The sequence below is a fragment of the Equus quagga genome, chromosome 2 (assembly GCF_021613505.1).
Source record: "Equus quagga isolate Etosha38 chromosome 2, UCLA_HA_Equagga_1.0, whole genome shotgun sequence".
NCBI lineage: Eukaryota > Metazoa > Chordata > Mammalia > Perissodactyla > Equidae > Equus > Equus quagga.
In genome coordinates, this window is record NC_060268.1 from 105,001,495 (window position 1) to 105,015,337 (window position 13,843).

The following is a 13,843-nucleotide window of genomic DNA, read 5'->3' on the forward strand; positions in this document are numbered from 1 at the left end:
TACCTGGTCCTGCAGGCACTTCTCCCAGGCTGACCTGCTCTTGCCTGCTCTAGCCTCAGGCAAACACAGATGCGTGTAAGGGACACAGCCTGAAGGACACTCCCTGAAGAAGAGGAAGGAAGGATAAACATGAAATCCTCAAAGAAAAGAAGGGACCTGACTCCATCGCAAAGACACATTTACTTTTTGAATTGTTCACCAGAGAGCAGAACACTGGGGCAGCAGGGTGCAGATATATCAGAAGCGACAGAAGTGGCAGTGGTCCCCTGAGTACAACGCACAGTGATCTACTGAAGTATAGGGGAAATAGTGTAACTTTTATTCAGATTTGTTTATTTATTTATTTTTATTTTTTTGTGTTTGTGAGGAAGATTGGCCCTGAGCTAACATACGTGCCAATCTTCCTCTATTTTATGTGGGATGCCACCACAGCATGACTTGATGAGCAGTGTTAGGTCCCTGCCTGGGATCCAAACCTGTGAATCTTGGCTGCCAAAGTGGAGCACGCGAACTTAACCACTTCACTACCAGGCCAGCCCCTATTCATATTTATTTTTTGTCTCCTCCTTTAAATGTTTGCATGCTTTACAATGTGCATCATATCAGTGTACACATAATTTCTAAATTAAAAACACACATATTCAAGTGGTTGCTCAAACATTTTTTACTGATAGGTAGGGTTACACCAGCATGGACTGTTAGAGGCCATAGGAGAATGAGGCCAGCCTGAGAAGACGTGAGCACCTGGCCTACTGGAAGCACATTACATTATCCACCCACTGACAGGACAGGTCTTTTCTGGGTCATTCCGCTCCACCACCTTGTAGCTGCAGGTCTTCTCGTTAAAGATTTTCTCGCACTTGGTTGTGTCATAATCCGCAGGTATAGCAACGCTGTCATTGAGACAAGAGCAAAGCTTGTTAGAAGGGATAGGATGCCCGGGCCTCCCCAGGGCCAGCTCTGTGCCGGAAGCAACCCACACTCTAGCTGTTTGGGATGCCCCTCACCAACTTAAGGTCACCCATCAGCTGGCAACCCCACGGTGCCACCTTCAGGACCCAAACACATAGAACCTGGACTATGAACACATAGACCATGTCTGACCTTGTTCCTGAATTCCAGGAACAATGTCAGGGCCTGGCAGCTTGTTCCCGCCTGGCTTTTCTTGCCCTCCCTGCACAGGAAGTGGCCAGGAATACTGCTGCTCAAATGTTGTCCCAACTCCCTCAAGGTTGTCCCAACCCTTGCTTGGAGGCCTGTTAGATTAGGAGCTGGCTCAGCCAACAGGAACAGAGTCACTCCAGGCTGGGATCATGGAGCCCAGGGAGAAGCTGATGAAAACTAGGGACCATCTCCCCAGGAAACTCCACCCACGCATTCAAGGGAGAAAACAGCTTTGGGCTCATTGCTCTCTTGAAACCCGTCCATAAACACCACATTTCAATTGCCCTCCCCCAAAGTGTACACAGAAGCAGCCATGCCCAGGGCCTTTCTGACAATGTTTCCTTGGAAAAGGTGACTCACTTTAACAAAAGAGGACGTTTCAATCCTCTTCCCCCAAAGGGTAATCTGGAAACCAAAATGAGTTGGAATAAGGTTTTCACAGGGCCCCTGGGTGCAGGCCTGGGTAGCACAGAGGCCAGAGCAGCCTGGCCCCGGGCCTCCAACCCCAGGCTCCATTGCCACTGGGCAGCTTGAGATCTGGACAGTGTCCCCTAGAGAGTGCAGTGGGTCAAAAAAATTCTCCCAGAGAAAATTCAATCAAAACCTGTATTTTTCCAGGGCAAACAAAGAAGTTCACGAGAAAAACTTGCCAGGCTGTGAGGCAATTACAAGGAAAAGGAGTTGGCTATGAACACAGGGAGAAATGCACACATTTGCTCCATGTGGATCCATGTGCCAAACAGGATAGGCAACATGGCAGAAAAGAGGAAGGGGCACCTTGAGCCCAGACTACGTGCCAGTTACTGTTCCAGGCTCGGGGAACACAGAACTGGCATACAGAAGGCATTAAATATTTTTTTGAGTTAATGAATTTGTATGTGGAATCTCGTTTAATTCTCACATCCGCCTGATTATCCTTATTTTACAGTGAGGAAACTGAGGCTCAGAGAGATTAAGAAACTTATCCAGGGTCACACAGCTGGTATGCAAGGGAATGGAGATTCAGACTCAGTGACTCTGACTCCAGCACTGAGGCTCTTCCCACATCACCTTTCTACACTAGGTCCACAGAACCCTAGAAGAGGGTTGTATTGATGTGGCTGTGATGACACAGCACTGACTGGGGTGCAGGGGTGTCAAATCCGAGTGACATGGATGCTTTGACCACTTTGGAGGTGCGCTCCCATGTCAGAGAGGAATGGCTCACTAGCCCTTAACCTGACCAGTACAATCACACTCCGGAGTCAGATTAACATGATGCGAAGACAATGGCAAATTTCTGGAGCCACAGAATCAAGGTTTAGTTGTAAGATGCAGTGACCCAGCCGGGGCAATCACTAGGAACCTGCTTCAGGGAACCAGCCAGGCCGTCTCCTGATGTGATATTCCTCTTGTTCCATGAAGCACTTAGCATGGGGCATGCTCAAGAAATATGTTCAGAACTTTCTGGACCCTTAACTTCAGCAGCGCTCGAATGTTCTAAGTCAAGTGCTCGCTCCTCTACTCATAAGACTCTCTGAAACACTTGTTAAAATTCAGATTCCTCAGCATCCTATAGATTCTGATTCCACAGGTTCTGGGGTGGGCCCCAGGAATCGGCATTTCATCAAGTTTCTCAGATGAGTTTGTGGTCAGGCAAGTTTGGGAAATGCTACTTTATGCCAACACTTCTGTCATCAAAGCCACTCCTGTTCTTGCAAAACTCTGAAGGCTAAGGCTGACATGAAAACATCAGATGGATTTGAGGTGGGAGGATGGGGAGTGGCTAGCATGGATGTAGATACTGAGGAAACAGGAAAATCAGGGCCACACTGCAGGTATTCTCTGTTCTATTGGCCTGAGTACAAGATCTTTGGCGTCCACAGTAACCTAGCAGAACACATCTGCACGACCTTCCAGCTGACTTGAGTTAACCTTGAGCAATGAAGCAACATAGGGTTTAGAGGACAAGGCGCACTACAGATCGTCCTTTACGCCTCACATCCATTCCCTCTGCGTGTGTTCAGATCCACTCCTCTTCTTGCAAATCACCACAGGCCAAGGCTGAAGTGAACTTCTAGAAGTGAAGTGAACTAGCAACTTCTAGAATAGCGTCAGACCATTGGGTACCCTTTCCTGTCTTCAACAACTATCTGGATATAGGTATTTAATAATAAAGATATTTATCAAGTTTCAAAAACCACTTAAAAGAAGTAAGATGGAGGTGGAAGCAACCCAAATGTCCATCAACAGATGAATGGATAAAACAATGTGATATATATCTCTATATATACAATGGAGCATTACTCAGCCTTAAAAAGGGAGGAAATTCTGAGACATGCTACAACATGGATGATCCTTGAGGATGTTACACTGAAATAAGCCAGTCGCAAAAGGACAAATACTATACGATTCCACTTAGAGTTGTCAAATTCATAAAGACAAAGAGTAGAATAGTGGTTACCAGGAACTGAGGGGAGGAGGGAATGGAGAGTTAGTGTTTAATGGGTACAGAGCTTCTGTTTGGGGAAATGAAAAAGTTCTGGAGGTGGGTGGTGGAGATAGTGGCACAAAAATGTGACTATACTCAATGCCACTGAATTTTATACTTAAAATGCTTAAAATGCTAAATTGTATGTTGAGTATGTTTTACCACAATAAAAAAAAAAAAAAAGAAAGAAAGAAAGAAAGAAATAGGACTGACAACTAAACCCCTTGCAGGATGGGATTTTGAAAGAGAGTAGCTGTTTCCCCATTGAGCAGCCCAACGCCAGCTGCATCCCCATCTAGGGTCTGCTGGTTTGAGACTTACGTGTTGCAACAGCTGATTCCATGTTGGTCACAAGAACACTCCTGACAGCTCTTAGTCTTCCACTTTGAGTTCATCGGGTGTGTGACTCCATCCAGATCCTTGCATTCTAAAATAAAACATGTGGCCTCGTCAGTGGAGTCCCCAGGGCATGCAACCAGAACAAGGCACAAAACCTGGGACAGTCTGAAGATGGAAACAAAAATTTCCAGATTTTGTTCCTGAACAGACATTTCACGAAAAACTAAGGGCCTCATCTTGAATCAAATAACTATTATGAGCCTGGAGGAACATGGGGCTAAGTTTTTCCCTGCTGGTTTATCTCTGGATAAATGCCTCATTTCTCAATTTCTCTTTGCTTTGGTCCTCAGCTCCAAATGCACATGTGAAACATCTTGGGTATTTGGGAAAAAAAAAATCTATGCTTGGGTCCCACACTAGAACAATGAAATCAGAATCTCTGGGCATGGGACCCAGGCACTATATTTTTAGTAAGCTCCTCAAGTGATTCAAATGTTCAGCCCAGGGGGACAACAACTGGTTTAGATCCTTGGACAACAACTGGTGGTTCCAGTGTGCCTAAGTGTCTAGAAGCATTGGCATCACCTGAGGCCGTATAGACTCCAGGCCCACAGAATCAGAACCTGTGTTTTAACAAGATTTTCAGAGGGTTTGCACGTTAAAGTTTGAGAAGTACTGCTTTGGAATAATCAATGGTTCTTGGCTCATGTAGGAGTCAGTTGAGAAGCTTTTAAACATGCAGCGCCTACCTCAAAGATTCTGATTTATCTGGTCTTGGATGGGGCCTGAGCATTGGTAAGTTTCAAAAATTTTCCAGGCAATTCTCACAGTTAGAGTTGAGAACCACTGTCTGATATAAATGGCAAATGGAAGGCCCTCATTTTACTTCTTTTCTCTCTCTGCCCTAACCCTCCTTCTCACGTAGATTCAAAGGCTGTCATCTGCCAACAGGTTACATCCACCAGGCTGCAATGACATAATAAACATAGAAAAGTAGGGACTTACCATTAGGTAAATTGCCTGGAATGTTCTCATGAGGTATGACGAAGCACTGGGCATTGCATACAGTCACAAAGGTGGCCAAAACCAGGAGGCTGCCCAGAAGAGCATTCTGTAAGGTAAAGAAGGGTCAGGAAGGAGAACAAATGAATTCAGATGGTAATCATTGACTGAGTGTCCTGTAGGGGGTCCCTGCTGGGCTGGAAATCGCAGACTGAGGGTCCTCTTCCAGGATCCCTGCTGGGCTCTGGCTGGTGGCGTAAAGGTGGGGCTTCCACTCTCAGGTTAGCTACCAAAGGAACGAGAGCTACACAAGTTACTAAGAAAAACTGCAGAAAGAGCTAAAGGTGAGTCAGAAGTAGCAGAGCCATGATGATAGGGTGCTATTTCATTACAGAGGAGTTCAGGAAACCCTGTGGAGAGTTTATTTTTAGCTGCTTTGCAGAGTATGTATAATTTAAAGGACAGAAATGAGGGAGTGGAAGAGAGTTTGGGGAAGATAATAAAACATTGACAAAGACACAGAGACAAAGAAAACACAGGAGGAGACTTGATGGAGCTAACTGGGTCGGTCAGTGGTCTTAGACTCTGAGGCTGAGAACTTCATTTTCCAGATGATCAAGGCATCATTGATGGCTGCATGAACATATCAGTCTATCTAGGCTGATACTGGATCTGTAGGACAGAGAAAAGTATCACATTGCTCTTATTGTCATTTTGAGATGAGAAAGCTAAATAAACAAACTTTAACGTGAGAATTTTTAGGAAACTTTTAAAAAGGAAGATGGGGTGAGGGTACTTGTTCTATAAATGACTAAAATTAATTATGACCTGATGCTAGTACATTACTGATATAAGAAGAGAAAGAAGATGAATAAAGGGAACAAAATAGAAAACCCGGGAAGTGTATTTACAAATATATATAAAAGTTTAATAAGGTAAACTTAGTCTTTTAAGTCTGTAGAGAATTACTATTCAATAAATGGCATTAGAACAAGTGGTGGGCTATTTGGGGAAGAAAGAAAGTTAATTTCCTACCTTCGTTCACACAATGAAATAAATTCTAAAAGGACTCAAAGGTTAAATTTTTACAATAAGATCATAAACTAATCACAGAAAATATAGGTAAATATTTAACTTATTCTATGCACAAAAGAAAAAGAAAAGAAATTGATTTGAATTGTAAAAGTTGTAAGTCCATACACAGAATTAAAAAGCAATTACCAAATTTGGAGAACAACATCATTATATGAAGTGTTTCTATATATCAATGAGAAAAAGAAAAACAGACTAGTAGAAAAATGGCAAAGGAAATAAAGTGGCATTTCACACACACACATACACAGACCCAAATAGAAATGATGAATAAACACATGAAAAAGTTAAATTCACTGATAACACAAGAAATGTAAATGTGTAAATAGAACCATCATGGGATAATGGCAAGAACAATTATTTAATTCCTAATATCTAGAGGGAAATAGAGGCATTTATGGGAAGTGAAATACAGAGGGATTGTTTATGTTGGAACAGTTTTGATGGAGAGCAATTTGATAGTGCGTATCCAAATTCTTAAAACTATTTACAACATCTGACTTCTCCTTTTCACTTCTAATACTTGATCCTAAGAAGAATGGCACAGAGACGGAGCTAGACTTCTCAAGAATGTTCACTGCAGGGGCAAAACGAAAATAATCAAAATGCCCAAGAACAGGGCTGGTTGAGAACATGGTGACTCAGAAAAAAAAGCTGGTAAGCTGAGGAGATAAGAGACTGTGAAATGACAAGAGCAAATGGTCACTATGTATCATTAAGTGAAATAACCCGGGTTACAAAACAGTTTGCATAGTGTGATTCCTGTGATGTAAAAAGATACAGATAGAAGGAGATGCTCAGAAACAGAGTGCACCAGAAGGTTTTGTACCAAATTTTAACAAGTCATTTTGAGCTATGGGGTTATGACCGTTTTCTTCTTTGGGCTTTTCCTCTTATTTTCTAAATTGTCTACAATGGAATGCGTTGGTTTATAACCAAAAGAAACACATCCACTTTTACAAGAAACCATGATACCCTTGACTCACACCAGGATTGAGGTTGCACCATTCTGTCTGTTTCATTCTTTTGCATAATCTTCAGCTTAAGATCATTGTGGAAACCTGAATTTTTTCTCAAAAAAAAAAAAAATCCAGACAGAATTTCCAATCCCTTTATCCACAGAGGGGGCACCTGGGGGGCATTGGTGTTCACAGGAATCTTGGAACTGAGTTATGGAACAGAGAAGACTATGGGGACGAGCCAGGGCTATGGGCCAGCGTGAGGAAGGGACACAGAATTCCCAGATGTCCCTCAGCTCTGAGAAGAGGCACCAGATTGAATGACTAGGGGATGGAGTTCAAACACGGTCATGGGGGAGAGCAAATTATTCAGTTTTGAGGTTCCCCAGTTAACAATGTCTCACAGCCTGCCGCTAGTGCGCGCTCTCTCTCTCTCTGGGCCTCAGTTTCCTCCTCTGTAAAAACAGAGCTTCTCCCACTTGGGTGGGCACCAGAACCACCGAGGGAGCTAACAAGGAACGCACAGTCTCAGGCTCATTGGAGAAGGACAGGTTCAGGGCCTTTGCATCTTTACCAAGTCCCCCAGGCAAGAAGAACAGGAAAACTATTAAAACCAGTGCTGCTTTAATGTGCACAGGACTCCCCAGCAGATCTTATTAAATAAAATGCAGATTCTGCTTGGTGGAACTTAAGAGTCTGCAATTCCAGCAAGCTCCTAGGTCATGCCAAAGCTGCTGGTCTGAGGACCACCCCTGAGCAGAGAGCCTCCAAAGTGCCTTCTTGTTCCCATAGTCTATTCTTTCACCTCCCTTCCCTCCCATCTTTGCTTCCTTTGCTGCATTCAGTAAACAGGAGCCCTGATACGTGCAGGCGCAGCAGACAGTGGAGCCATGAGGCAGGCATTTGTTATGGTTTCTAGCTGGTATGGCTTCGCGCCGGCCTTGGGGTAAAGCAAGCTGGCAATACCTCTAGAACTGTGTCCTTTTAATTAAGTTGCTACTCCTTGAAGGGTCTTGCCCTGCATGACCAAGAGTCAGGTGTCTTCAAGGGTCTCAAGCAGGGCAGCGGCATCGCTGGTCTACAGCTTACAAAGTTCCCACTGAGGCTCAAGGAGAGAGTCTGAGTGGAGCAGGGAGGACCCAGCCCCACGGTTTTTCTACCATTACCAGCTCTGTCGCAAGACAGTTTCCTAGGCGTGGCTGAGGGAAGCCTGGGGTCCATTCCCAAGGACCCTCTCCAACCTCACTTGCCTCCTCCTGGCCGCTAGCCGCTTCCTTCCTCTTCTCCTTTGCACCCCTGAGAGCAGCCAAGTTCATTCCCTTTTACTGGCTCTAGCAAAGGACATTTCGAGAAAGACCAACGTTGAATTAAAGACAGAAAGGAGGTCTAGATGGGTTTTTATAGATTTTGATGCAAATTTTTTTCTTAATACAACATGATACAGTGAAAAGGGCCTAGGGTGATGGTTCCCAAATTTTGCTAAACATTAAAATCACCTGGGCAGCTTTTGAAAACCAGCATTCTGGGGCTGGCCCTGTGGCATAGTGGCTGAGTTCACGTGTTCCACTTCAGCGGCCTGGGTTCGGATCCCTGGCACAGACCTCCACCACTTGTCGGCCATGCTGTGGTGGCGTCCCACATACAAAATAGAGGAAGATTGGCATAGATGTTAACTCAGGGCCAATCTTCCTCACTAACCACAAAAACAGAATTCTCAGCCCTCACTACAGACCAGCTAGATCAGAGTGTCTGAGGTGGGAGTCAGGTATCAGCATTTTTCCAAGATCTCCAGGTGATTCCACTATAAAGCCAAATTTGGCAGCCACTGGCCTGGGGAGAGAGACACCTGGGTTCATGTCTCAGCTTCCCCACAGGCCTGTGGTGAGACCCCCATGGCAGTGTATTTTCTTCCCTAGGCTCTGTTTCTTCATCTGTAAAATGATGCAGTGCTGTAGCTCTGAAATTATATTTAATTTCACAAATCACTTACTCAGGGCCCGAGAATTAGAGACACATAAGGAACATAACTGAATCCCAAAGTTATTGAAAGAAATAACAGCTTTGATCTTAGAGAACAGAAGTAGTGCTACATTCATTATGATTTCCCACACTCCCAGATGCTCATTACACTCTACACATTGAATTGCAAGTAATTTACAGAAGATTCATAACCAGGTCACATTTACTGTTAAATAGAATCCAGTACACAGCATACATCATGCAGGTAATACATACATTTAATACAGCATATTAAAATAAGGAATATGTATCTTTTTTTTCTTTTCTGGTCTTTATGTATGAAGCCAGTTACCTACCATTGTGAGGAGCAGGTGTCCTTCCAGGCATATGCATCCGGGGAAGGGCACACCAAACTTATATAGGAGACGGCAACCACACTTCTGGCATCATTAGGAAAGTGTTTACATAGTTAGCTATCAACAGGAAATTCTGGTTTCAGATGATGTATGAGTTGTTCATAAATCAGGTCTCCACCTCAATTCTATGTTTAAACTTGTCATCCACACCCCTGATATCCATTCCTCCTTGACAGGAAAGAGTGAAACCAGCAAACAGCCATTGATGATTAAGTATCTAGGTACTAAAGTTTTTTCCTTTTTGCAATTACTGATTATAGCTTTTCTCTGTTTAACCCACCCATTGTTAACTGGCTGCTTAGGCAATATGCTGTCTGACTCCCAGTAGGCTCCTACAGATAGCATCTCCCTGGAGCCTGGGTCACCATGGTAATGGGTGTGTGAGCTGTTTTCCAGGAATTAGAACTCCTTGCCCACTTCAGGCCGGTTGAGACCACCAGCTCATCAACTGGGCCCGTGCAGATGTCTGATAGATGACCTTTTGATGTCAAGAGGCTAAAAACTCCACCCTCAGATCATGCTAACACCCCCATTTTGTGAGCATGGGTCCTATGAAGAGGCATGGACTCTGACTATGCTTGCATAGATCATCAATGACCTCACCTCTCCTCACCTCCAATCACCTACCTCTACATTTCAGATTACTTTGTCCCCATGCCATAAATATCCAAGTCCTTATTTTCTGGGAAGCGAATTTGAGGCTCCTGCTCTCGCTTCCTCACCTAGCTGCGTTGTGAGTAAACCCTCTCTCTGCTGCAATCTTGTTGTCTCGGTGTTTGGCTTTCTGGGGGGCGGGCAAAAATGAACTGGTTTGGTAACAAGAACAGAGGAGAAGAGAACTCCCCTTTCCTGAGCCTTCACCTTATGCTGGATGGATGGTTGGGCACATGACATGTTATCTTATTTGATTTCACACACAAAGAAGCAGAGGCTGAGGGATGCCAATCACACAGCCAGGTAGTGAAGCTGACCTTTAAGAAGGCATAAGAATAGCTTACTGGGTCAGCCCAGCAGGGTCACCAGGGCACCACCTGTAAAGTTATTCTGAGAGAACAGAAATGCCCCAGGCCACCTTCCATGCAGGAGAGAGCAGCTCTGGGCAGCCTGGGTTTCCATTGACAAGCCCATGGGCTCAAACAGCTTGAACTTTCTAAAACTCTTCTTGAATCTTGAGTCTTTACTCCTTGCTTCATCAAACAAGCCTTCCTTCTCTTTGTTCAACAATGATCTTCCCAAAAACCCTGCTTGCCCTCCTCATGCCCGGGATGGCCTTTGGGAAACAGCAACAGGCAGAATCTCCTAGGATGTTTGAGAGAATTTGGATCAGTCAACATACTTGGGCCGCCTCAGACTGGGGGGGCTTAAACAACAGGAATGGATTGTTCTGGAAGCTAGAAGTCTGAGATCAGGGTGTCCTCAGGGTTGGTTTTTCCTCAGGCCTCTCTCCTTGGCTTGCCGACGGCTGCCTTCTCCCGCTGTTTTCACCTGGTCTTCCCTCCGTGTGCACAGATGTCTGTGTCCTAATTTCCTCTTCCCATATAGACACTAGTCGCAATGCCATACATAGGTTACAGCACCTTGTTATACAGGCTGCTTTTCTCATCTAGCAATGCCAGGGCCATCCTTGCATATCAATAAATACAGGTCTGATCACTATTTTAATGGCAACATTTTATTCCACGGGATGGCTGAGCCCTCATTTACTTGATCAATCTCCTCTTGTGGAACACTCATGTTGTTTCTGACTTTTTTTTTTAACTACGAAAACTAGGTTAGGAATTTTATCCTTTAGAGAAAAACTTCCCCACACTTATGCTAATTTCCTTAGGATAATCATAGAGATAGAATTTCTGTGTTAAATGTATTATTATTTCATTATTTGCTCATCTGATAGGTGGAAAATGTTATTTTGTTTTAATTTACTTTTCTTTGATGATTAGCAAGGCTGGTTATTTTTTGATGTATTTATCGGCCAACTGTATTTCTTCTGTGAGTAGCCCATTCACTCATGCCCTTTACTTATTTTTCTGTTTTAGGGTGTTTATATTTTTCTTCTGGATTAGTAAATACACTCTTAATATATCTAAGAGATATTAATCTTCAGCTGTCACATATGTAACAAATATTTTCCTTCCTTTTTTTTTCTCCCCAAAGCCCCAGTGTATGGTTGTACATTCTAGTTGTAAGTCCTTCTAGTTCTTCTCTGTGAGCCACCACACAGCATGGCTACTGACAGACGGGTGGTGCGGTTCCACGACTGGGAATGAACCTGGGCTGCTAACGCAGTGACAGCATGGAACTTTAAGCACTAGGCCATCAGGGCCGGCTCTTTTCTTCCTTTTCCATAGTCAGAACATTGACTCTGGAGTTAGATCTAAGTAATAAGAAATTTTCCTCATTTCTATTTTTATCTTTAAAGTAATATGCTTTAAAATATAGAGATCTTAAACTTTTACTTAGATCTATCAAGTAATTATTATACCGTTCCTGCATTTATTTATGTATAGTTAATAGCTAGAAAGGTCTTGAGGGCTCTTTCTGGGGTTCATCACATTCAAAACATTTTAATTCTAAATATGTAATACATGCGCACGATGAAAACATTTTTAAAAATCGCCTGTCTTCCACCTGTCTCCCAGTCTCTCAGTTCCTCTCATAGAGCTCACAACTGCTACTCTTTGACTATCTACCTTTCCAGAGATAGTCTACAGATACACGTGTGTGTGCACCTGCTTTTCAGAACACAATTCTGAAATCTTGCTTTCTTCTCTCAGTGCTCCATTCTTTCTGTGTTCACTTGCCTTTGAGCTCCATCCTCATTTTTTTAAAAGCTTTTTATCTTAAAATAATTGAAGATTCACAACAAGTTGCAAAAATAGTACAGAGCATTCTGTGTACCTTCACTCAGCTTCCGCAATGATAACATCTTAAATAATCATCGCACATTTTCAAAACCAGGAAATTGACGTTGGTCCGATAGCGCAATAGTGTTACTAAGCTACAGATCTCACTCTGATTTCATCAGCTTTTAGATGTGCCTTTGGTGTGTGCAGTTCCCATTTAACACCATTCCACTGGGCTTTCTGGGTCTTTCCACCCATTTTACTTTTGAAGCAGGGTGAGGTAAGTGGAGGCACACTGATACATGTGACATCTCACACTGGTTCTGTCACTTGCCCAAATTAACACCGGACATTGCCCAATCTCTTCATAATTGACAACCTTTTGGTGGTTTTTATAAAGGTCCCTGATACATTTTCTATTTATATCTGTGTGTGTGTGTGTGTGTGTTTGTGTAGTAAATCTGGTGTAGTAGGAAAAGTCTAGGATTCACACTACTTTTTAAATATTTTACATAATTGTCCCATACCTTTTCCCATAAAGATGGAAATGATAAAATATAAGCAAATATCAGAGATCAGTCCAAGAAAAAAAGACTTCAAATACTTACTTTGTGGAGCTTTTCTGAAAATTAAATAAGATAAAACATCCTAAAAGTAAGTTCAGATCCGGTATCTCCTAAACCAGCTTCTTGTCTTGCTCAGTGTCCCAGGGCCCATCAGCTCCTCCGTGACCTGTGTCCCCCTCACCCCTCTGGCCTCATCTCCCTTATGGGCCCCTCGTGCACTTCATCCCAGCTGTCCTCGCCCCCTTGCTGGTCCTCGGACACCTCTAGATCTTTACTCAAATGTCATCCTCTCGGTGGGTCCTTCCCCGAGCGACTCTACAACCTTGCACCCACACGCCAGCCCTCACACTCCCCTCCTCCCCACCTTCTCTGCCTTCTTTTTCTACAAAGCACAGACCAGCATGCACCTAAGACACAGTGACCTGTTTGTCATTGTCTGCCTCCACCACCTGGACCATCAGCTCCTTCAGAGCGGGCACTTTGACTCTTCTGCTCATGGCTTTATTCCCAACACTCACAAAAGTGCCTGGTACGTATTCGGGGCTCAACAAATACTTATAGAATGAATGACTGATCAAAAAGTGCTTCGCACAGTTCCTGACGCCCAACACGGGCACTCTAGACAGGAGCCATGGCTGCGCAGCTGCTGTTGCATGAGCTGAGAACAACAACAACAGCCAGCAGGCCTGCAGTGACATTTAAATTAGAGCATGTGGAAGGGGTGTAGAAACTGTAAAGTCTATGCAAACAGAGAGTGAGAGTTATTATTGCACGGCTGTTTGTTGATAACCTTTGTGTTCACTAGAGACGTTCTTCCTTGTTTGGACAAGTCCCGGGGTCTCCGCAGAGCTCCCAGCCTGTCACAGAATAACCACGCACAGATTAGCTTGTCCCCGACAGGATGCAAAGCTTCTGTTCCGTGGTCTGCCTGACCAGCTGACCATTATACACGCTTGTCGAGGCGCATGTGTGCTCCCCTCCTTGTCCCAGGTGTCTGTGCGCTCTATGCCAGCCTCTTCCTCCACTCAAGTCA

The 13,843-nt window shown here is 44.0% G+C and overlaps 1 protein-coding gene across 1 annotated transcript; it reads right to left on the reverse strand.

Annotated features, from left to right (window-relative positions):
- Positions 1-640: 640 nt before the first annotated feature.
- Positions 641-9,448, reverse strand: MSMB (microseminoprotein beta). The gene is made up of 4 exons (XM_046648575.1): positions 9,342-9,448; positions 4,979-5,084; positions 3,956-4,061; positions 641-893 (listed from the first exon to the last, which is right to left on the reverse strand). Exons 1-4 carry the CDS (start codon positions 9,342-9,344, stop codon positions 764-766), a joined length of 345 nt encoding a protein of 114 aa, XP_046504531.1. The 5' UTR covers positions 9,345-9,448; the 3' UTR covers positions 641-763.
- Between the last annotated feature and the right edge of the window lie 4,395 nt (positions 9,449-13,843).